A 24,995-nucleotide genomic window follows, 5' to 3' on the forward strand; every position below is an offset into this window, starting at 1 on the left:
TGTACCTACTATGCCACCATCGAGGCAAATTAGACATTTCCCCATAATTAGCTCCTTCTCTACTCCGTAGCCCACTTTTCAAAACATCACAAAATGGCCAATGACAATCCTTCCTGCAAAATGCTACTCCTCCGGAGCTGTTGGTTTAATCCCCATGAAACTAACATGAAAGTCTTAAAATCTTCCAGAAGTATAGCTCAAACAATATGACTGCTATGCGCCAAATAGCTCACACAAAAAGGTTCTCTCATACCACAGTGTCACCTCTAGGCCAAAACAAAACCACACTTTAAAGTTTTGCTGGACTTAAATACATGATCGTGCATTAAATATGTCCCAATCGGTGTATATCAGAGGGTTTAGGAGACATGTCCTTTATAGTGCCACCGGGTGGTCGAAGAGAGCATGCTTGCACACATTGTGTCTTACAGTACCATTTTTGTAAACATGTTCAGCAGGTTTTATTAAGATATGAACATCTAAGCCTGATTCATAGGCATTCACGAGTTAAACCGTGCCCACATGAACATTAATAAATCGGTAAAGGCCAGGTTTTATGTCCTGTAGTCTGGACATTATACCATTCTCATGTGCAGATTGGTCATTCCATTCCAGAGGACCATGTGGCCAGTTGCATTGCATCAGACGGCATAGACCAATGCCATTTACTATTCTGCCAAGATTCACCTTTCTACACGCCACCACACCATCTCTCTGAATATCCACAGAACCTCCAGTAAAAGGTTTTTAAAAGCAAAATCCTTCAACAAATGTATTTAAAAAACTTGAGCACATTATTTTGTAGTATATCAGTCAATCAATCAAATGTATTTATAAAGCCCTTTTTACATCAGCAGATGTCACACAGTGCTTTTACAAAGCACCTGGCCTTAAACCCCAAGGAGCAAACAACAGTAGTGTTGAATTTCATTGTGGTGAGAGATATACTTGACTCTTGAGTGTCACTTTAAGGTCGCTACCTTCAGAGATAGCTCTCCCATTCTGAGTGCTGCAGTGTGAAGAGCAATGTGCCAGATACGTTACCTGTTGTCATCAAGATCACTGACAAGATTTTTGAAGTACAAGCTCTTGCCTTGTAATTTCATACTGACCTAATTCTGGGATTCTATATTATTTCCGTACAGGTATCATTATGCAATGCAACACTTTCTTGCCATGGGCATGGTTGTTTACGCATTAATTACAAAGCATCACTGATCAGACTTGCTCATGAAATGCCAACAGGCAGCTTTGGTATACGAATATCACAAACAAAATGTTGGCAATTCGAATTAGACTGAAGCTTGTTGAATATAGACAAACAACAAAAAGGACATCTGGTACCCTTGAACCAAAAACATGGCTAACGTCTAGAAATACAGTGGTTGGTAAAAAATAAAGTATTGTCAGTCAGTACATGCCAATTTACACTTTTATACTTGTTGAAACACTCTCTTGTATAATATTACCTTAGCCCTAAATAAATGTCTTGCTAATATTCAGGAACTGGTCCAATGTTCAGAGGTATCTGGCCTTCAAATTGCAGGAATACTTAAGTCAAGGGTGAAGCAGGCTACAACTCTGAATCAAAACTCTTGGGAAGGCTCATGTTGTGGTGAAAGAGGTGCTGGGAAATTGGGAGTTTGACATACAACATTTATTGGATGCAGATCTATACTGAAATAAGAAAATTATGTGAATGCACTAACCCTGGTCAAATCTCCAGCATTCATCAAGTTGAAAACGTTAGCTCCGCCCTCTCCATTGAGCCAACAAATCACATTAGGTTCTGCCTTCAGGGCAAATCTGCTTCTAGCATGTGTTTGAAAAAATTGAAACTCCCACTTGCGATGACCAGATGGTTATGATTCTGACCTTCGATAAGGGCGGACTGAGCGTGTGGGTGAGGAGGGGTGAAGGGTCCAGCTGTTTGACCTGAGGGGGGACAAGATAGAACCATATTCTTCCCAAGCCTGGTCCTTACAGCCTGTCTCACTGTACACTACCCCCCGCCCTCTCTCCCCGCCCCGGTCTCCTTGAGTTTATGGTCCTCTTTTACAAGGCTGAAGCTGTTTACTTCCACCCAGCTGTTTAGTTCTGACCAGAATCCACTGAACCCCATCCCCAAGCCTGTTTGGGAAATCAAGGGGATTTCCCATAACTCAATGCACCAGACAATTGGGAAGTTGAGACCAGCAGGTATAAACAAACAAAATGGGGTTTAAGAAATTCCCTGACACATGACTTTTCGCCTGCCAGTTTAAATAAATTACATTGAGTAACAGACAATCTACTGTTGCAGCAAGTAGGGTTGCAAAACTCTGGTATCAAAAATGGCAAAGTATTTCAGAAATATTTGACGGTAAGATTAAAGAACAATACCTGAAATTCTCATATTTTATCAGAAGTTTTGATCTTAATAATTAGTTTGACGCAAGGAGTTCTACCGAAATATGACGACGTCACTGGCTTTCAGTAACTTCATATCCAGCATTAACCAATAACAAACCAAATGCAGTCTGTGGTAATGATATCTATAGCTGGTGACCAGGAAAATGAGATCAAAAATCCCGTCCAAGATAGATGTGTCATGGCAGTGAGAAAGAAGTCTTCGGTAGACAGGGTCATATTATCTCCGTCAATCACCCTGCAAATCCGTTTTAACACGGGCACCTAGCGGGACAGCCATGGTGTCAGGGGAGCCCGAGGCCCCTTCATTACCTGCCTGTCAGCAGGATTGTGCGCTTATATCAAGCACCATGTGTCGCCTGTCATGTCCAGGCAGGAGCCTGTCACTGTGAATCTGCCACAGGACATAAACACACAAACAAACACACGCACCACAGGACACAAAAAGGACCCAAACACACACACACTCTATGGGTCTAGAGAGATGAGGTGGTGGTGATAAGGTGGTGTGGGGGAATGTCATCGGTCCTGTGTCATTATCCTCACCCCTCATCGGCTCCAATGATTTATTACCCTGAAGAACATTACATACAGTAAGAAATAATGAATCAAGCCTTGACTCAGCCGCTAGTTTACAAGCAGCTAGGAAGTCCCATGGGTGATGCATATTGGCCAGCATTGCCCAGGTAGGGGGAGGCATCGTCAGCAGGGATTTCCTGGTCTTATTGAGATCTAGCAACTCACTGTGCCTTGAGGGCTTGCTAAGGTAACTGAGGCGGTCGGGTGAGTGAGGGTGCCCTTACACGTGTTGACCTACTTTACCTCAGGGTCAGCCGAGCAGTGTGGAGAAAAGCTGACCGGCTTGGCTGCCCAGTAGGCAGTATCTTCAATACTGTTGGTTGTTGTTGCCAGGAGACAGGGTTGTGGATAATATTAGATATGAGGAAATTAGGGAAGAGAGAAAAAGGATATAAAAAAATGTTGCTAATCATAACTACCAAACCAGAAATATGGGTCACACATTTTTTTCTTCACAGGACATTCGACACATCTCTAATGAAACACATCAGTCATCATAAGAAAAAGCAGAATGGCACTTCATACTCTAAACTACTTTTTCTATATTACAAGGGACCATTGAGCTCTGGTCAAACGTTCAGCACAAAAAATGCCTTTAATATCAACAAGGTGTTCTGCACCAAAAACAACATGTTGACCCCATAAGCTTTTGAAGCATTTAATGCCCCCCAAGAAAAGGTAAAAGAGAAGACAAAGCAGGAGCGTAAAAAAACGCACTGCGGTAATATTCGAAAACATAAACTGAGGTCTCTGGCATCAAAAGAGACGTAAAAATATGACAAAGTGAATGCTCCTTGGCCAGCATCAGAAATGGCACACAACTTCCTATACTGTGCAATACTTATTAGGATACAGTTCATTTCGCCCACAGCTAGTGGTGGAAAGTTTAGCCTTCATGGGTTTGGCCGACCCTAAACCCTGAACCATATATCCTGTGATCTGTGGTTACAGCAGACACTAACACTCTGTGGACAAAGTGAGGTACTAAAACGCAGACTTCATGTTCACTCTTGGCAGGATTCAATGTCTTTAAACAAACAACATGTTCATAAATATGACAGATATGTGCAATATCTGTGATTTAGTGTAAAACAGATTAAAGACTTGAATCCTAGATTACCCTGTTAAATTTAGATTGTGTTCTATGCGTGTCACGCTTTCTGGTGCTGGTATGTTGTTGTTCTTTTTCAGATCACATGGTTGATGACTAACATATTTGATTATTGGTTACTATTTGACCTGACCTGACATGTTCATCCTGAATCAAAGATTATCTATGTACTGACTAGATATTTGATTGTCAACAATGAGGATAAGATGGCAGGCAAGCAGAAACAGGAGGAACATTTTAGCCAATGAAAGGGCTGACACAAATGCGCACCTTTTCTAAAAGTTCCCTGGACGCCAGGTGAGAGGGGACTTCAATATCATGTACATTCCTAAGAACCAAAACTTTGCAAAACAATCAAATAGCATTTATTTTGCTAAATACATTTTTTATTTCACGCTAACACTCTAACCTATTTCTATTAAAATTGTAAATTCAGAGAGCTGTATATAATGATTTGATCATAATGTCCCGTGCCCTCACAGTGGGAGTCACTTTCAAGGCCAGAACAGGGTTTCCACTCATTTCTTTGACAAAAACTCAGATTCCAAATGCAAAATTTCACGCTCCCGCCTATCCCTCTCTTACTTTTGATGTAAGAAGGTCCCTTCTTTTACTCTGGGAAATCTGTGGTCTGTTCTGTACTGTTTTCCTTTAGGTTGGTAAAACATCTGAAGGTGAAGCCCCAGGGGAAAATGTGTTTGCCAATTTGTTAGTGGGAGTGTTTATTTGACCTGCCAGTAATCCTTATGTCTATTGGTTGCTGTAGTATTTAACCAATACCTGGTGTCAATGATGTAATGTGTTGGGTCCTCCTTTCACCTTGGAGAATAATGTCCCAGAGGATTGTGGTTACCTGTATCGGGGTCACCCAACGGGCAGATTGTGAACACGATCCCTCTCTCCACATTAAAGCAGCCCGACTGGTGTTTAACCTTCCCAATTTCTGTCATCTTAATCCCCAGCTCACTCCGCTGGCTTCCAGTTGAAGCCTATATCCACTACAAGACAAAAGTGCTTGCCTACAGAGCGGCAAGGGCTTCACCGCAAACACCTTCAGGTTCCGTTCAAACCCTAAAGCCGTAACAGGCATGATCCCAATCTTCCCAGTCAAAACTTTTTTCCATCCTTGCAACCCAATAGTGGAACTTGGCTCACTTCAAGGCTTGGGCAGCAGAGTCTCTGATTGTTATCAAAAAACATCTGAGACCCTACGTTTCATAGTTCCAACTGTATGCCCTCAAATTTGCTCTGGATAAGAGCGTCCGCTAAATGACTAAAATGTGCAATGTGAATATATTTTGGTCCACATACAAAAACCAGACCAAGAAACAGGCTGTCCATGAGGCAGTTTGGGCAAAAACCATGGCTTTAGCCCAGTGGGCCAACATTGTATATGCCAGGGCCGGTTTCTTGTCCTGGGCCGTCCCTGAGCCAGGCACTGAGCTTGAGCAGCCAGAGCGGCGTCTTACCCGTTTGCAAATCTCCGGAACACACACAGAGTCACGCACGCCTCTGTGTTCAACACTGTGAATTATATAGCATAAAAGCCCAGTAGCCAGTTGAGGTCATGCACCTGCAATCGCTATGACACCTTCAGGTTCTAATACTGATCCTTAGTCAACGATGAAGTAATGCTGACTGAAAACAGAGGGTTTAGCCCTGGGTTGCCTCAAGGTCTGGGGCGGTTACCAAAAGACATCCTAAAATATTTCTAGAGCACTCCCTTCTGCGAGTTGCGACAGTGGCTTTATAAATCCTTATTTGTCTCTGAGGTTAAATCGAGGGTTTTCGTGAGACAGCTCAGGCAGACAACACATCAGTGATGGTATCGATTTCACCTGCCTCCAAAACGGTTTGGGTGTGATATTGGTCGCGTCAGGATCGGTTGGTGATTTCATGTCGTTGATGTGTCGCTGTGATATTAGCGAGACTATTGATTCATTTACTTTTTCTTTCAGCAGGAAACTTGACGTTATCCACAAGGTATTGATCTCAGGGCTCCCGTTTGTTGCCGGGAGCCGTCGAGTCAAATGCACAAGCTCACATGCGCACGTGCACAAGCCAGCATGTGCATTTCCTGCACATACACACACACACACACATTATACAAAGACTAACCTGACACAACCTTGTCACACCGGGACTATTAATTCAAGTATAAAAAGGGTGGGAGGGATGGAGGGAGGGAGAAAAGTCTCCATGCTGTGCTGCCCAGTTGTAGCTGGGAGGCAGGAGGCAGATCTAAGGCCTGTCTACCTAACCCTAATCTAACCTAACCCTAACCCTAACCGTGTCCCATGAAAACCTAACCCTAACCTAACCTAACCTAACCCTAACCGTGTCCCATGAAAACCTAACCGAACCTAATCCTAACTGTGTCCCACGAAAACCTAACCTTAGCTTTAAACCTGACCCTAATTGTAACCTAAATTTAACATCTTCCTTGTTTCAGGGTGGGAATTTTCGGTTCCTACTATGTTAGTAAAACATCCGATTCATAATCTGTGTAAGAATCACCTTTAATCAGACGCACAGGAGGACACACACAGACGCACACGCAAAAAGCCTAGGTCGTTCCAGAGAAAACAGCAGGAATGGCCAATCATTAAAAGCTTTTCTGTAATCACATGTGACACAGGAACGTTAAGGCAGGAAACAAGGGAAACCAAACGTGGGCTAACTAATCACATTCAGTGAGTCAGAGCCAAAGAATGGAACTACATCCATTGGTCTGTGGAGGATAACACTAGGGGCTGGCAGAGTACTTAACTGCAGATGTGAGGGCTGAAGTGAGTTGCTAGAAATCTGTGGTTGATCGTGGTAACACTGAAACAATGCAGATGGGCCAAAACAGGGAGAGACTAATAGAACGTGTAAAATAAATGGCTTGTTTTTCCTTAGAGACCCTGGTCTGTAAATAGAAATATCAATTCACGGATATCAACTGACATTATCACTTCAATTTCTTTTTTAATGTTTTTTTGTGTGTGTGTAGATGGTGACACCATGGTCCTCTCGTTTGGGATGCAGAGATGGAATCAGCGGTGTCATTTTTCATTTAGGCTTGAGTCCCAAATGGCACACTACTCCCCTTACATCGTATTCAAAAGTAGTGCACCGAAGGTAAAAGGGTTCAAATTGGAAAAGGGACAGAAGCCGTAGGAAAGCCATTTGGAGATACTATCACAATCACAGCGCTTTCTTTTTCAAGTGTCTCCTCTCTTTCTTATTCATATCCTTTTCTTCCCATCTGTCTTTTCCCCGCCGTCTTCAATCATGGCTCTTAGTCACTCTCTCAAGAATTATTCTAAAATAACTCATCTGTCCCATCAGTTTACCCCGTTAGAAGATAAAGCATCGATACTTGGCAGGTGAGGATGTCTCGGGGTAAAGTAACTGCTCAGGATTATCTGTTGCTCGTTCTCTATTTCTCTATCTCTCCCGCAAGCACACACAGACACAAACACATGCAGGAACGCACGCACGCGCCAATGCATGTACGGACCCACACACAACACACCCAAGTACAGTATAGTCAGTCAAAGCCATCTGAGAGAGAGAGGCTGACCTTTTAATAAGCTCTTTGTGTTCATCCATCCATTCAGTTTGTTGAATCCTAATTACTTGCAGAGATAATGTGCAGACAATAAAACAGTCTTCCTCTCAGCATGTGACTTTGTTTCTCTGCGGGCTCCGAGTTGGGCTCGTCTCCCAAACAGCTCATTGAAGAAAACACTTCTCCGCATGTGGAAATCTGGTTAAGATTCTGTTGTCGATATCGAACACAATCGCTCATTTGCTTGGAGAGACTAAAGTTGTCCACAAAAGTCTGCGAGAGTGGAAAGACAAAACCACGCACATCAAATACTTCATTCTTGTTCTCTCTTCACATTCTGTCGTTTAGACTTTTTTTTGGCCAACGGCAATGAAAAGAATATCACGTGGAGCATACCTCAAGGGCCAGACCGCTCTTTGTGTTGGAGCCTACATGTCCAACCGGCGAGTCAGATTTTAGTTCCGGGAACCTCTCCATCCCACCCCCCAATTCCCCTTCATAACAAGCATTTGTTTTTGATCCGTTAATAAAGACTTTAGTATTGAGTTTGGCTGGAAGGACACAGGACCTCAGCCGCAAAAATGCGCACTGCATTGGCAACCAGGCTACTTTAAACGTCTGCGCTGTTTGAAGGGACGGAGTGGCCCAGGTAGGGAAAGTCGGGCTGACACTTAATCAATAACTGGATTCATCTATCACAGAAACACATCTAGCCTCAGCAGGATGGGGTTATTTTCAGAGGCCAAGTCATCTTCCGTCACTATAAGGCACAGAAACAGTGAGACGTTTGGGCCTGGCTTTTGATACCTCCATGAACTTAGAGCGGAGGAGGCTGCTGGTGATGAGAGAGGGAGGAAGGCCTCTCCAGCTATCATCTATGAACAGTGTTTACCCACTTGAATCATCCTACTCTCTGTAATCTTGGATCTTCCATCAGACAGACTCCTAACCAGAAGTGTTTAATAACTGCCTAAATAGTTGATGGGGAGATGGGTGTTCTCAGGCATGTATAGTGGGGAGAACAAGTATTTGATACACTGCCGATTTTGCAGGTTTTCCTACTTACAAAGCATGTAGAGGTCTGTCATTTTTATCATATGTACACTTCAACTGTGAGAGACAGAATCTATTAAATAATTAATTTGCATTTTATTGCATGACATAAGTATTTGATCACCTACCAACCAGTAAGAATTCCGGCTCTCACAAACCTGTTCGTTTTTCTTTAAGAAGCCCTCCTGTTCTCCACTCATTACCTGTATTAACTGCACCTGTTTGAACTTGTTACCTGTATAAAAGACACCTGTCCACACACTCAATCAAACACACTCCAACCTCTCCACAATTGCCAAGACCAGAGAGCTGTGTAAGGACATCAAGGATATAATTGTAGACCTGCACAAGGCTGGGATGGGCTACAGGACAATAGGCATGCAGCTTGGTGAGAAGAACTGTTGGCGCAATTATTAGAAAATGGAAAAGGTTCAAGATGACGGTCAATCTCCCTCTGCCTGGGGCTCCATGCAGGATCTCACCTCGTGGGGCATCAATGATCATGAGGAAGGTGAGGGATCAGCCCAGAACTACACGGCAGGACCTGGTCAATGACCAGAAGAAAGCTGGGACCACAGTCTCAAAGAAAACCATTAGTAACACATTACGGCGTCATGGATTAAGAGCATTGAAGATGGGTCGTGACTGGGTCTTCCAGCATGACAACGACCCGAAACACACAGCCAGGGCAACTAAGGAGTGGCTCCGTAAGAAGCATAGATATAATAGAAAATCTTTGGAGGGAGCTGAAAGTCCGTATTGTCCAGCGACAGCCCCGAAACCTGAAGAATCTGGAGAAGATCTATATGAAGGAGTGAGCCAAAATCCCTGCTGCAGTGTGTGCAAACCTGGTCAAGAACTACAGGAAACGTTATGATCTCTGTAATTTGCAAACAAAGGTTTCTGTACCAAATATTGAGTTCTGCTTTTCTTATGTATCAAATACTTATGTCATGCAATAAAATTCAAATTAATTACTTAAAAATCATACAATGTGATCTTCTGGATTTTTGTTTTAGATTCCGTCACTCACAGTTGAAGAGTACCTATGATAAAAATTATAGACTTCTACATGCTTTGTAAGTGGGAAAACCTGCATAATCGGCAGTGTATCAAATACTTGTTCTCCCCACTGTATGCAGCTATTATTTGTTACACCCATAGGCTAATTTGTGATGCTCAATAAACTTAATCTCATTTCATTTGTATGTTCTCTGACCTTCCCCATGTTGACAGATAAGGGAGATCGGCATGTGTGGCGACATATTTATACCCCAGTAAAACTATGATTCACGGATAACTACTTAAGACATTGTAATAACTCAGATGAACACATATTAATTGAAAGATACTTCTATTAGAATTTTTAGAGGTGCCAATAATCTGGAGAAAATATGGATTTATAATTCATATTTATAGAAAACAATGAAATATTTTCATAGCCTAGTTTGCTCATCCTTACCAAGGCAGCCAATAACTCTAAAGGTCAAAAGTTCTGATAGTGACGTCACTTCTGCAACCGGTCGTGTCCCCTTTGTTGGAGGATGGCGCATCAATTACTGATATGTAATGGCATGAATAATTAATTCTTAATGAACCTGCCAGAATTAATTTACCCTCTGTTGCAATTAGTGTCATTTGGGGTCCACTACACAAAAGATAGAGAGTCAATTAGGAGCATTGTTGATAAAATGAACGTGACTTAGCACCACCTGAGAACTCCACACCCCTCAAAAATTACTTGAAATGGACACAAGGCCGGAGGGACATTGCAACAACCAAACTCCAGTAGACTGTGGCATGCCTCTCCAAACGTCACCCCATTCCCTCCATTGTACACCAGGGCTCTGGTCAAAAGTAGTGCACATCATGGGGAGTAGGGCGCCATTCAGGACAGATGCGTTTTGAATGGAAGCCCAATGTAGAGAGTGCATAGACATTCTATGAAAGGGTCAAGCACACAAGGCTATAACAGTATTCTGACCTCATTCTCTGTGCCTCTTAGAGGACACTGCACAGCTGCACTGCGTCAGGTGGGCTATTAAGAGGTTTTTACCTGGTTAAATAAGAATATTCCTTTGAACATTCCCCTTTCAATATTCAAGATTGCACGCCCCAGGCCCTTGCAGAAAAGATCAAACACCTTAAGTTAAAAAAAAAAAGGCACCTGGCTAGGATAAAATGAAACAAAACGTTTCCATAACCAGTATTTCTTACTCATACTGGCCAATTCATTATCAAATGTAATTGCACTGAGTCCACTCCCCGGCAAATTGTCTTCTAGTGTTACAGTCAAACTGAAATGGATTAGTGTCTCAGACTGTCCAAAGGGTGTCTGCCAAATGACACCCTATTTCCTATAATAGTGCACTACTTTTGATTGCAGCTCTGAGGTAGTGCATGCTGTTATGGGGGATATGGATGCCAATAGGAACAAAAGAGAACACGAATAAGCCAGACACGCCATGGGCCATTCCACCGGATTAAGTCAGGCCTGCCCTGGTGACTCCAGTTACCAGGCAGAGCTGCTTGCCAGGCCTGCCCAGGTAACCGGAGATCCTTGAGTGCACAGAGAACCAAACTCACACTGATACTGACGTGCACACGCTAACACACATGCCCTACACACACACACCGTTAAAGTGTTTAAACAAGGCTTGGATCAGCTTCGGAAAGACTCCCGGAGTCGTGTGAATCTATAAGCACTTGGCAGCACGACGCAACCTTTACCAGAATCCCCTGGTTTTGATTCTCACTGTTGCCAAACCACTGTGTTATAGTCAATCTCTCTGTTTAAGGTATTCTGATGGTTATACTAGGATTAGGATTGTATCACGGTCTCCATCAACCACCCTTCCTCCGGACCACGATGGCCTTCAACAGGCTCTGTAATGACATTTGATATAATTGTTTTTGTTTAACATCGCAAAATGATTCTATGGCGTGCCCAGGTGAATGTCACAAACACAAACAATCACAGCCATGGTGCTAAGGAAGATGGCGGTACAGTATGAAGGGAAATCACCCCAGTGCTTAGTTTCAAGTTCCGCCAATAAGTCAGACTCCCAGAGAAGATAGTGGGTTCGAGCACGAGTCCAAGCGAAACACATTCTCTGTATCGTGTTGGGAAATGAGACGTTCTCCACAGACCCATACTGTGCATCCCAAATAACTCACTATTCACTCACTATTGTATACCTCATTGTCCCAGATCAAAAGCAGTGCATTACATAACAAATAGGGTGCCATTTGGGAAAGACAAACAGACATAAACAGCTGGGAGAAATCAGTAGCCAGGCAGCAAGCCAGGCAGCAAACCAGAACCTGTGGCTGACGGGAAGAGTCGCTGAACACAACTTCTCCCTTTCCAGTCAGCACTTCAGATCTGTAGGTCAGTTCGCAAAAACAGCAACCACTATTAAGTAGATAACTTATATTATTAATTTACCAGAAGCTCTTATCCAGTGCAATGTACTATTACTGGGTTGTGCGGTTGACCTATCTAGCTACAGTATCAAAAGATAAACACGCTAACTTGTAAGTACAATTTACACAGTGAAGCAGCTATCAGCACGGCCCGTGCTAGAACGAAGGAAAAAAAAAGTACAGCCATTAGTTAACAAAAGGCAACTTGGGGTTAGCTTTAAAGCTGTGCTAGCTTCAGGGGGAAGCTGGTTTCAACGTTTGGGCACTAGGATGGAGAACAGCTCCAACTGGGATGAGTTGGAGCTGCCCTCCTGTAGCGGTGGGATGGCCAAGAGACCAGAGGTGGCATGGTGGAGCATGAATTCAAGCACTGCGTTGATGTAGGAAGGCGACGCTTTCCAAGCTGTCTGTAGACAAGCAGCGCTGTCTTGTAGCAGATGTGGGCTTTAACTGGAAGCCAGTGGAGAGCTGTGGTGACATGGGAGAACTTGGGACAGTTGAACACACAGCGGTCTATGCTGCTCCAAATAACCAAACCATGTTTTCCTCTTGCTCTCCCATACACGATAAGCAACACAGATTCTCACTTCCTTCACAAAAGGTAGTCCGCTAATAAAGTCAGAGCAAATCTCATTTGTGCTGCAGTTGGTACTCCATGGATTTAATGCAAAACAATAACATAAAGAGGAGCTCTTGCACAATGGAAAATCTAGCAAGTAACAAAACGCCTACTGTATAATGAAAAAACAGAAAAAAGTGTTGTTGCACACATGCCACACCATAGTTCTGCTTGTGCATGCAATCCATAGAAAAATGCTTCATTAGACACAAATATCATTGCAACATCCAAAGTAGAATAATTGTATGAGAAAAGCAGCCATATCGAGCTGTCAAGACCCCAATGACATCCTGATAAAGTAAAAATAAATATATGGATACACATAGTTTTTTTTACTAGAAGACCAAAACCTTGGACATTTATGAAAACTGTCCTACATGTACAATAGCGTATCATTCCTGTCAGGTATGATTTAATATTACAACAAAAAACAGAAAGATAAGATTATGAAATGAATTGGTCATGATTATAATACCGAGTTTGATATTAAATTCAACAAACGAATAACGATGTGGATGGCGTTGAATCACTCCTGAAAATCTCTCGTAATTCCAGTGTGAATGCTATACACACATGTGAAACGCTCTCTCTGTCCATCAACATATATAAACACACATGCAAACACATACACAGACACACGTTACAAAAACATGTGTCAGCCTGTTTTTAGCCTCAGACAGCCTGGTACAATGGGGAGCCACAGCTCAGCCCAAGCTGGAGAGATGAAGCCCAGTGTCGGGTCGGGGTGAGAGAATCCTCCCCTGGCCCTTTGTCTTACTTTTCGGCATGCCTGGACACTCTGAAAGGCCCCTGAAGGCCCTCCTCCATGACACAAACTGAGGGAAGTCTTCAACACTCGCTAGCGACTGTCAACACTTAAACCAAACCCACGAGATAGACAGAGAGAGAGAGAGAGAGAGAGAGAGGGAGAAAGAGAGACAGACAGCAATAGAAAGTGAGAGATACAAATATCCCAAGCGTTTTATACAGACATTGTGGTAGACAGGAAGTCTGACAGGTGCATTCACTACCACCCATTAGGGGACATAACCCAGGGTTTGTGGCTCATGTTGGGTAACATCTGTTTGTTGACTTTTGATGCAGAATGGGACCTCCCATTTTGGGCTGGATGTATTATATATTCTAGAATCATACCTCAGTTAGCCATTATATTCCAAGTTAAAACAGTCATGGTACAGTGTAGTCATGGCTATAGTAGCACGATCCTTGACTAGTTCTACTAGCGGCTAACAAAGCACTGGCTTAATAACTAGTAATATAGACTGGGAATGAATGAGTAATGCATAATTATACTGTTTTAAGTCAACATTTGTAGTTAGTTATGCTTTTTGAAAGCGAACAATTAATATATAATTTTATTGTGCTAGAGTTATTCCAGTGCATGGATGACTCCGCTATGATGACTGCCTTGCAGTGTGTCCTATAATTTATTTGCTTGTGTCTAAAATCACCTGAGAACAAAGTCTCATTCACAGCTGAGCCCTTTACTATAACAATAAAAATACATACAAGAGGGGAAAACAACCCCCATTAAACAATCAAAATATTATTTATAATAAATGTGAAATATTTCTCATGAGCACTAAAATATAAAACTTTGAACATTACATACAGTGGATATAAAAATTCTACACACCCCTATTAAAATGCCAGGTTCATGTGATGTAAAGGAATGAGACAAAGATAAATCATGTCAGAACCTTTTCCACCTTTAATGTGACCCACAACGTGAACAAATCAATTGAAATCTTTGAGGGGGAAACATAAAAAGAATTTCAACTCACAATAACCTGGTTGCATAAGTGTGTACACCATTAAACTAACACTTTGTTGAAGCACCTTTTGATTTTATTACAGCACTCAGTCTTTTTGACCAGTTTTCTTCTCGTCTTTTCATCAATTTTGGAGGGATGTCCAGTTCTTGGTAATGTCTCTGTTGTGCCATATTTTCTCCACTTGATGATGACTGTCGTCACTGTGTTCCATGGTATATCTAATGCATTGGAAAATATTTTGTACCCTTCTCCTGACTGATATCTTTCAACAATAAGATCCCTCTAATCCTTTGGAATCTCTCTGTAATTAATTTTCATTTTATTGCATGACATAAGTATTTGATACATCAGAAAAGCAGAACTTAATATTTGGTACAGAAACCTTTGTTTGCAATTATAGAGATCATACGTTTCCTGAAGTTCTTGACCAAGTTTGCACACACTGCAGCAGGGATTTTGGCCCACTCCTCCAAACAGACATTCTCCCGAGCCTTTGGGTTTCGGGCTGTCGCTGGGCAATACAGACTTTCAGCTCCCTCCAAAGATTTTCTATTGGGTTCAGGTCTGGAGACTGGCTAGGCCATTCCAGGACCTTGAGAGGTTTCTTACGGTGCCACTCCTTAGTTGCCCTGGCTGTGTGTTTCGGGTCGTTTTCATGCTGGAAGACCCAGACACGAGCCATCTTTAATGTTCTTACTGAGGGAAGGAGGCTTTTGGCCAAGATCTCGTGATACATGACCCCAGCTATCCTCCCCTCAAAATGGTGCAGTCTTCCTGTCCCCTTTGCAGAAAAGCATCCCCAACAATGATGTTTCCCCCTCCATGCTTCACGGTTGGGATGGTGTTCTTGGGATTGTACTCATCCTTCTTCTTCCTCCAAACACAGCGAGTGGAGTTTAGACCAAAAAGCTCTATTTTTGTCTCATCAGACCATATGACCTTCTCCCATTCCTCCTCTGGATCATCCAGATGGTCTTTGGCAAACTTCAGATGGGCTTGGACATGTGCTGGCTTGAGCAGGGGGACCTTGCGTGCGCTGCAGGATTTTAATCCATGATGGCGTAGTGTGTTAGTGGGACTGTGGTCCCAGCTCTCTTCAGGTCATTGACCAGGTCCTGCTGTGAAGTTCTGGGCTGATCCCTCACCTTCCTCATGATCACTGATGCCCCACGAGGTGAGATCTTGCATGGAGCCCCAGACCAAGGGAGATTGACCGTCAACTTGAACTTCTTCCATTTTCTAATAATTGCCCCAACAGTTGTTGCCTTCTCACCAATCTGCTTGCCTATTGTCCTGTAGCCCAAGAAAAACTAACATGTCTGTGAGAGCCGGAATTCTTACTGGTTTGTAGGTGATCAAATTATTATGTCATGCAATAAAATGCAAATTAATTATTGAAAATCATAGAATGTGATTTTCTGGATTTTTGTTTTAGTCTCTCACAGTTGATAAAAATGACAGACCTGTACATGCTTTGTAAGTAGGAAAACCTGCAATATCTGCAGTGTATGAAATACTTGTTCTCCCCACTGTACATAATCAAGTAGCAACATAAAAGTTGATTGCACATCTCTAATCTATGTTGATGTGATTTATTCCAGTAGGAGATGTAGAGTATAGTATTGTGTCATCAGCATAGAATTGAGATGCACAATTTCTTACAGAGTTATAGATTTAATTAAAATACAGAGTAAACAATATCCGGCAAAAATATTATCCTGCAATAACCTGTATTTCATATTGTTTAGTATTTACTTCACTAGCTGGCCCGCAATGGAAGAATGAGCAACACTTCATTGTATTTTGCGAGTGCAGAAACGTTTAACGTTATATTTAGAGCCTTTGTGTTAGTTTAGTGATTGTTCTACTGAAGTTGAAAACAAAGCACTGGCTTAATAACAATAATATATTCTGTGCATTAATGAAACTGTGTTATTAAAATTTTGTGTACAGCAGCAAGTCTAGAATTCATTTTCAACTTTCCCCTTGCAGGAATGTCAAAAGGCTAGGATGTGAAACCCAGTGAGCATCCTGCGACCTGAAAGTCACCACACATACAGCTTAGTCAGTAAAAAATGCAGCATTATTGCTCCATTCATACTAAGTAGGACCTAGTCATTTTTCAGCAAAAATAACTGGGTTTGTCATTGCAGGGAAGAAATGTATCGGCTTAGTGGCCGCGATTCCCTTCCCGTACCTTTCAAACATAAAAATTGCATATAATTCATGGTATGGTGAATTTGGTGGTGTTTCTATTATCTTGTGAACAAGATAATAGAAACAAAGAGAAACAAAGAGACACAGACAGAGAGCCTGAGACAGATACAGAAACATCAACACAACACATACTTAACAGTTTCCCACTCCACGTGCTCCGTCCCAAATAAACATCCCAGTGCCACAACTGTGTTCCATCCCATTACATTGTTGAGGGTAGCAAGAAGATGTTATCCAGAACCGTGCCGGGTCTTAGGTCCACTCGGTGAAACGAATGACAGTTGACAAAGTTTATCATGTTTAAGGGGTTTAATCCCTCTGCGACATGCTGGCAGCTTTGACTTGTCAGTGGCCACTCAATCCGCACTTCCTCAAACCTCTAGCTTCTTTTTGGCAGAGATCAAAGGAACTCAGCGTCAACATCAGAAGACCTGGTATCTCCATTCTTGCCAATGCCGTTGTTCCGTAACCTACATGGTATTCAGTGACAACTATATATGCTGCAGAAATGTGGTTTTCTTGTAGCAGCGACGACTAAAGTGTTCTGATGCTGCCTCTCAACTGCCATTACCAGCAGCTCTGAGGTATTTGAGAGTTCCAGTTCTTCCCGTGACAGTGTTGTTAACTGAGAAAGGAAGCACGCCACCTTACACAACTAACCCTCCAAACACGGAACATTCTAGAGTGGTGCAGCAGAAATCCCCCTCATAGTGCATTATTGCCATATGGTTTTGTGTACTACCATCTCTAAAATGATCCACACCATAGCACTCTTGACTGTCTTGGGTACAAAGCACAAAACCGGGGGAGAGGTGAAGAGAGAACACTCTTAATCATCACACAATCTGCGGGCAAAAGATGCCTGGTGAAAAAACCCAAAACCACATCTAGCTGTCTTGTTAAGACTATCCAACTCAGCTAAAGAAAGTAACGCAGCTGACCACCCTAGAACTGATAAGCCACCCTCTCTGCTGCAGACGCTGGTCTGAGATCAGTTGTCACTGTCCTAAGCCTACCCTGTTGGGCAGCTTATCAAAGGGTTTATAATGAATTTGATTTGTCTTTCAACAGAATACTCGGCAAAGCCCATTCATATGCAATTTATGGAATAAACGTGTTATAACCAGCAAAACAAATTCTCCCATCCACCACATCCTAATTTCTCCACCTGTTACGGGGGACCTAATAACCCAAATCCAATTTGAAGTACTTACACAGTATCTCACAAAATTGGGTACACCCCTCACATTTTTGTAAAAATGTTCATGTGACAACACTGAAGAAAGTAGTGAGTGTACAGCTTGGATAACAGTGTAAATTTACTGTACCCTCAAAATAACTCAACACACAGGCATTCATGTCTAAACTGCAGGCAACAAGAACGACTACACCACTAAGTGAAAATGTCAAGATTTGGCCCAATTAGCCAGTGTCATGTGACTCATTAGTGTTACAAGGTCTCAGGTGTCATTGCAGGTGTAAATTTGGTGTCATTGCTCTCACACTCCCTCATACTGGTCACTGGAAGTGCAACATGGCACTTCCTGGCAAAGAAGTCTCTGAGGACCTGAAAAAAATAATTGTTGCTGTACTTAAAGATGGCCTAGGCTATAAGAAGATTGCCAAGACCCTGAAACTGATCTGCAGCACTGTGGCCAAGACCATACAGTGGTTTAACAGGACAGGTTCCACTCAGAACAGGCCTCACCATGGTCGACCAAAGAAGTTGAATGCACATGCTCAGTGTTATATCCAGAGGTTGTCTTTGGGAAATAGACATATGAGTGCTGCCAGCATTGCTGCAGAGGTTGAAGGGGTGGGGGGTCATCCTGTCAGTGCTCAGACCATACGCCGCACATTGCATCAAATTGGTCTGCATGGCTGTCGTCCCAGAACTAAGCCTCTTCTAAAGATGATGCACAAGAAAGCCTGTAAACAGTTGGCTGAAGACAAGCAGACTATGGACATGGATTACTGGAACGATGTCCTGTGGTCTGATGAAACCATGATAAACTTATTTGGTTCAGATGGTGTCAATCGTGTGTGGCGGCAACCAGGTGAGGAATACAAAGATAAGTGTGTCTTGCCTACAGTCAAGCATGGTGGTGGGAGTGTCATGGTCTGGGGCTGCATGAGTGCTGCTGGCACTGGGGAACTACAGTTCATTGAGGGAACCATGAATGCCAACATGTACTGTGACGTACTGAAACCGAGCATGATTTCCTCCCTTCGGAGACTGGGCTGCAGGACAGTATTCCAACATGATAACGATCCCAAACACACCTCCAAGACGACCACTGCCTTGCTAAAGAAGCTGAGGGTAAAGGTGATGGACTGGCCAAGCATGTCTCCAAACCTAAACCCTATTGAGCATCTGTGGGGCATCCTCAAATGGAAGGTGGAAGAGTGAAAGGTCTCTAACATCCACCAGCTCTGTGATGTCATCATGGAGGAGTGGAAGAGGACTCCAGTGGCAACCTGTGAAGCTCTGGTGAACTCCATGCCCAAGAGGGATAAGGCATTGCTGGAAAATAATGGTGGCCACACAAAATATTGACACTTTGGGCCCAATTTGGACATTTTCACTTAGGGGTGTACTCACTTTTGTTGCCAGCAGTTTAGACATTAATGGCTGTGTGTTGTGTTATTTTGAGGGTACAGCAAATGTATACTGTTTTACAAGATGTACACTCACTACTTTACAATGTAGCAAAGGGTCTTTCTTCAGCTTTGTTACATGAACAGATATAATCAAATATTTACAAAAATGTGAGGGGTGTAGTTACATCCCCACCACTATGAGTAACTTCTGTGACTCTAAAGAAAAAGCTAAGAAAAGCAAAAAGACCCAATGACTGTTAGAGACAAAAGGCTGAGATGGATGAAAGAGCGTGAAAGGACAATGGTTGTACATCAAGAGCAGCTTAACAGAACAGAGTTTCATTAACCACTGGCCCCTTTGCTTTGTCTCACTGCCTTTTGAGCCCCCACTACCATCACCTTCATCACCTACCACATGCCCCTGACCCTTGACCCCCTACACCAAAGCTACCTAGAAGGGTCCTTCACAGAGTGAAGGGGCGGGTCCGAGATGACAAGGGTCTACAGCATGACTAACGCAAGAGCCCAGTGACACTGCTTTGAGGTATGGGACCATACCATCCAGCCACGGAGGGGCTTGTCACCACATACAGAGCCGGACAATACCCAAGACCCAACACCTCCCCCTCTGTGGGCCACACCAGCCCCACCCCCATCCTCCTCTGCCCATTCATGGAACCTTCTTTCAGGAGGCTCTTTTGGGAGTGCCAGTGAAGAGACTGTTTCAAAATGACCAGTTGGAATGTGCAGAGTCACAAAGAGAGGGAGAGAAAGAGCAGGAGAAAGAGAGCGAGGGTGAGTGAGAGAGAGGAAGAAAAAGGGAGAGTGAAATTCCTTTCCAGAAGGCTTCTAAACTTCCCATAATTCTCTTTCTGGCTCAACACAAGTCTCCTCTTTCAGGCAGACAGAGAAACTCTTTTGTAGGCCGTTTCGTCTGTAAGACTTGTATCACACAGCCCGACAGTCAGAAACAGGCTGCATTAACCTTGACGGTCAGACTCAGGCTAGAAGGTTGACGGTGTGGCGCTGCTAAGAGACTGTGTGTGTGTGTGTGTGTGTGTGTGTGTGTGTGTGTGTGTGTGTGTGTGTACTTGTGCGTGCGTGCATGCGTGAGTACACGCGTGGCTTTGTCTTTGGGTGCCTGTGTGTCAGTGTGTTTGCGTGCGGCTATGTGCGCGCGAGAGCGGAGGCAGCTTGTGGCATTATGATGGATGAGAAGCCAGGGGAACCAGAGCCGTGGATAACTGCCTGTCCTGGTTAAGTCACTCGCTACCTGAGAACCCATTCAACTCCAATCGGCGCAACATAGCACAGTAAACCACATAACAGTTTAGCACAGGTCCTAGCACAGGACAAAGCCTAGCTTGTTAAAGCCTAGCACCACAGAACAGTTTTCACAGCATGGTCCCAGAATCCGACACAACAGAATTTGGCTTTCACAAGGCTTTACAGACACAACCACAATCTTAGCACATTAACCTCCCTCAGTGCAAGCATTTAAATCAGACCACATCCTTTGCGAACATATCAAGCCAACGGCATGTCTCTCCCTGAAAGGGAACCGAAATCGACCTAAAATCATCCCTAAAATCGTGTTAATTTCTCATCCATCTGTGAGCCTGCCACTGGCTTCAGCCAGAGACGTCACAAGACAGTGAGGATGTGTGGGAATGTTTAAAAGCAATGTGTTGAGCTTGAGATGTTTTAATGTGGTCCAGATGTAAGCCACAGCTCTTCTTACTGATAGTTATGAGAGGACGGTTGTGTGAGTGTTAGCATGTCTAGGTGTGCTTGTAGCCAACACAATATGTCTATTTTCCATGTCTTTGAGTACTGTGGGTGCTGGCCAATGGCCTGCCTAAACGTGAACGTTGATTGTCCATGAGAGTCCTACACAATATGAGCCCAGACAGACAGTAAACTTTCTAAAGGATATATTTCAAGGCAAAGAGATATCAACAACAAATGGGTTAAATCCGGGGGTGGCCATCCTATTGCCTCTAAAAGAACATTCAGCTATAACTTTCAATAATTTCCACAGAAATGCGTTTACCTGGAAAGATCTCAAAAGTTGTGAATCTTTCTGAGCTGACAGATGGATCTTTTTCCAAGCATTTTCTAACAACTGTTGCATTCAAAGAGAAACAGGTGGTGTTTGAAACAATAGCTTGCAAAAGATTTAAATTCATACCCTCAGAAACAGCTGTGCCACCTAAATGGACAACTAGAGCCCTGGGCAGACAGAATGGACTCATCCAATACTAGAGCCCTGGGACAACAATAAGGACTCATCCACAACTTGAGAGCTGGGATGACAGTATGTACTCATCCACAACTAGAGCCCTGAACTGACAATAAGGACTAATCCACAACTAGAGCCCTGGGCCGACAGTAAGGACTCATCTACAACTAGAGCCCTGGGCTGAAAGTAAGGACTAATCCACTACTAGAGCCCTGGGCTGACAGTATGGACTCATCCACTACTAGAGCTCTGAGTGCACAATATGGACTCACCCACTACCAGAGTCCTGGGTGGACAGTGTGGACTAATTCACTACTTAAGTCCTGAGTGGAGAATGCAGGACTGCTACAGTCTGTTCTAGGTCAACCTCAAAAGAAGAGAGATGAGCCACACTCCCTGGAATCTTAACAACCTGCACATCTTCACATACTCCACAAACTATAAGTAAGACTGGTCTTTGATCAGATAAAACAAAGCCCTGGCAGAAAGCACATGCACTGACAAGTCAATCTCAATCTGATGGCTGAAGGGGAAACATAACATGTTGTTCTTGAACGAGAACAATGTTATTAACATATTAGTACAAGTAAAACAAGCAGTGGAATTGATAGGATGCTAGAGCTGAGAACAAATGCAGAAAATATTTTATATGCATGTGAAATGTGAAAATATCTTATATACATGTGAAATGTGAAAAAAAACACATCCCATGACCTTACAATAAGCCCATAAAAGTATTTGGGATAAAGGCTGTATTTAATTGTATTTATTGTAATGATATATCGTCTACAACCAAACTGGTGCCACCACGTGTTGTGGTGCCTGGCCCTATACATAACAGCTGGATCGATAAAATAAAAATAGCAGAGAACAATAGCCGTGCCCAACACAATCAGCCTTCAATATCCCATCATAAACGCGGACGCGACCAGTTCACGCACGACCACTAGCACACACATATCCCAAGGCTTATTTACTTACGAGCGCACAAACCCTAACCAAGTGCTAAAAAGCTTGTAAATTATTTCTGTTGTCGTGTATGCATAAAAATAAAAGAAAATTATCAATCGCAATATCGGAGCATTAATTAACATAACGTATAGCCTATGGGTTATCATACCATTTGGTTTTCAGTAACCAACCTTAAAATTATTTTGTCAGTTCTGAAGCCAGCAGAAGATCAGGTAAATTAGTCAACAATTCGTTCAATTGTACACGTTCAGAATGATGGTGAAAATAATTGAATACTTTCACCGTATTATACCAATAATTATTAACGGATTGTAAATGTTTATCTACAAGGCATCGTAAATCGGCTAGTTTATTTTGTTATCATTGTCTATCCAAATATGAAGATATATTCAAGATGCGAAGAACAGGTACAGTAGTAGCCTCTGAGGTCTTACCATTTCGCAGGTCTCCTCCGGGCACCTGAAACGCATTTCCAAGAGACTGCAAAACTAAAACAACTCCAACAACGAGGTCGAATGTCTTCACACCCGCCATATCCGAGATCCAGGACTGATCGAACTGCTCCTCTTCTTAAAATGTATTTATCATACACCAAAAACGTAGGGGGGGGCCAAAACGTACACTCCACTCCGTAACTCTAAAGTGTAGTCTGCAATTGAAAGATAGGCTTTGGCAGAGCATAAACTGCGTGCGATGTTCGCTGATTTGCAGACTGCGAATATACTGTGTGGTGTTTTGTTTGTTTGTGTGTGTGTATGCGTTGAGTGAGTGAAAGAGACCTATGGGTGAATGCGCTCATAGGCTCGTCCGTCCAGGCAGGTCCTCAGCCAAAAAAGCAACACGGTTCAAAATAGTCGGGTCATCCCAGGTCTGCACAGACAGGATCTCATTCCTACTCGGGAAAGAGAAGGAGGTGTAATGTGAGTTGGATTCTCAGGACCGTGAGCTGCCTCTGCTCCTTCGTCTCCAATTCACCACCACTACTGTTTTGCTTTTGACAGTCAGTGCAAACCTCCAGTCCAGCAACTATACCGTGGCAGACAGGCAGCTGGCGCGCATATGCTGTATTCTGACATGTTATTCACTTTTAACCGGATAATATACTTTTTTGAGAAACTGTAGAGATACAACAAGTCATGTCACATTACGAAACAGTTTCCTTTTTCAATTAACGTTAAAATAATTTCATAAGACATGCTGCTTGTGCTTGCGCGCTCACATTGCGCGCTCCTAAAAGCCTTTCAAAATAATGTTATGATTTTGAATTGTTTAATTGGATTTGTAAAGAAATACTTGCATGCATGTCTATGATTATCTACTTAAATCTTGGGTCAACATATTTTGACCTAACAACGTGGAATCAAGAAATCGACAAACCACGCACACACAAACACCTCTGATGGTGGCGCGTATGACCTGTTTAGTGACTGATTGGACGGTAATAGCGCCCTCTTTTGACGAATAAGTAGTCAATTTCGAAAATGTTTAAAAGGAAATGCATTCAACCCCTTGCAATTATCTGTGTAATATAGCATTTAGACATTATTTAGAGTTTATAATTATGTATTTACTATAATACATGACACAGTGTAGAAATGTAAGGTAGCTGCAAGTGCACCATCGGTTTCAGCAGGACACTCAACGGAAGTAGTGCTTTAATCAATGCACAGGACTGTCTTTCTCAGGAGTTCGTAATTTCACCATTTCAAAATATGGCAGCAGTTATTACAGAAACGTGTTTCTGGCAGCGGGGTTGGAAAGCCTTGTTTTCTGTCGTTGCCAGGCGCCTCAAGCCTTTTGGTTTAACATGGCACAGCTCCATGTCTTAGAACTCACCGTCTTTACTCCACCATTACTCAGCCCTTATTTCATCCAGGAAGAACAAGTTGCCACACAATTTCAAATTAATCAATTTGCACCATGGGAATCCAGAGGGCTGTGCGGTGGTAGGCTACCAGTCATGGAAAAGCTTAATGATGAACAAATAATTTTAGTTTAATAGAAAGCTCCTATTATATGGAATCTGGAACGCTTACCTGGCTATCTTGTAATTAGCCATTAATGATTCACCACATACCCTTTTAAAGTAAGCACTGCTCATCAGTCATTTGGATGATGTGAAGTGGAACATTTCAAGGGGTTTTCATGTTGTATAAAATTGTGGACAGCAATATATCTTTTTTGTACCTAAATTTAGAAGAGATCAAGTGCGAAAGAGTAAGTCAGACATAGGAGGGACCAAGTATGTGGGAGGTATGGGGGTTCTCCCCGGGGAAAAAAAGAACAATTAAATAAATTGCTGAAATTCTACATACTGACTTACCTTTGTGCTGGATTTACCACATTACACCGTCAGATAAACACCATGAACATTCCAATCCAATAAGCAGTTTCAATCTATTCATGCCATGGTG

The 24,995-nt window shown here is 42.8% G+C and overlaps 1 protein-coding gene across 2 annotated transcripts in view; it reads right to left on the reverse strand.

Annotated features, from left to right (window-relative positions):
* plxdc2 (plexin domain containing 2) overlaps positions 1 to 23,557 on the reverse strand; it is a 124,071-nt gene extending 100,514 nt beyond the window's left edge. Inside the window, exon 1 of one of the 2 annotated variants that reach the window (XM_013131176.4) lies at positions 23,016 to 23,557. In XM_013131176.4, coding sequence (XP_012986630.2) covers positions 23,016 to 23,115 — 100 coding nt within the window. In that variant the 5' untranslated portion in view covers positions 23,116 to 23,557. The remainder of the gene's footprint in view (positions 1 to 23,015) is intronic. The other variant, XM_013131177.4, reaches the window with a different exon arrangement.
* Between the last annotated feature and the right edge of the window lie 1,438 nt (positions 23,558 to 24,995).

This window comes from Esox lucius, chromosome 21, assembly GCF_011004845.1.
Source record: "Esox lucius isolate fEsoLuc1 chromosome 21, fEsoLuc1.pri, whole genome shotgun sequence".
NCBI classification, from domain to species: domain Eukaryota; kingdom Metazoa; phylum Chordata; class Actinopteri; order Esociformes; family Esocidae; genus Esox; species Esox lucius.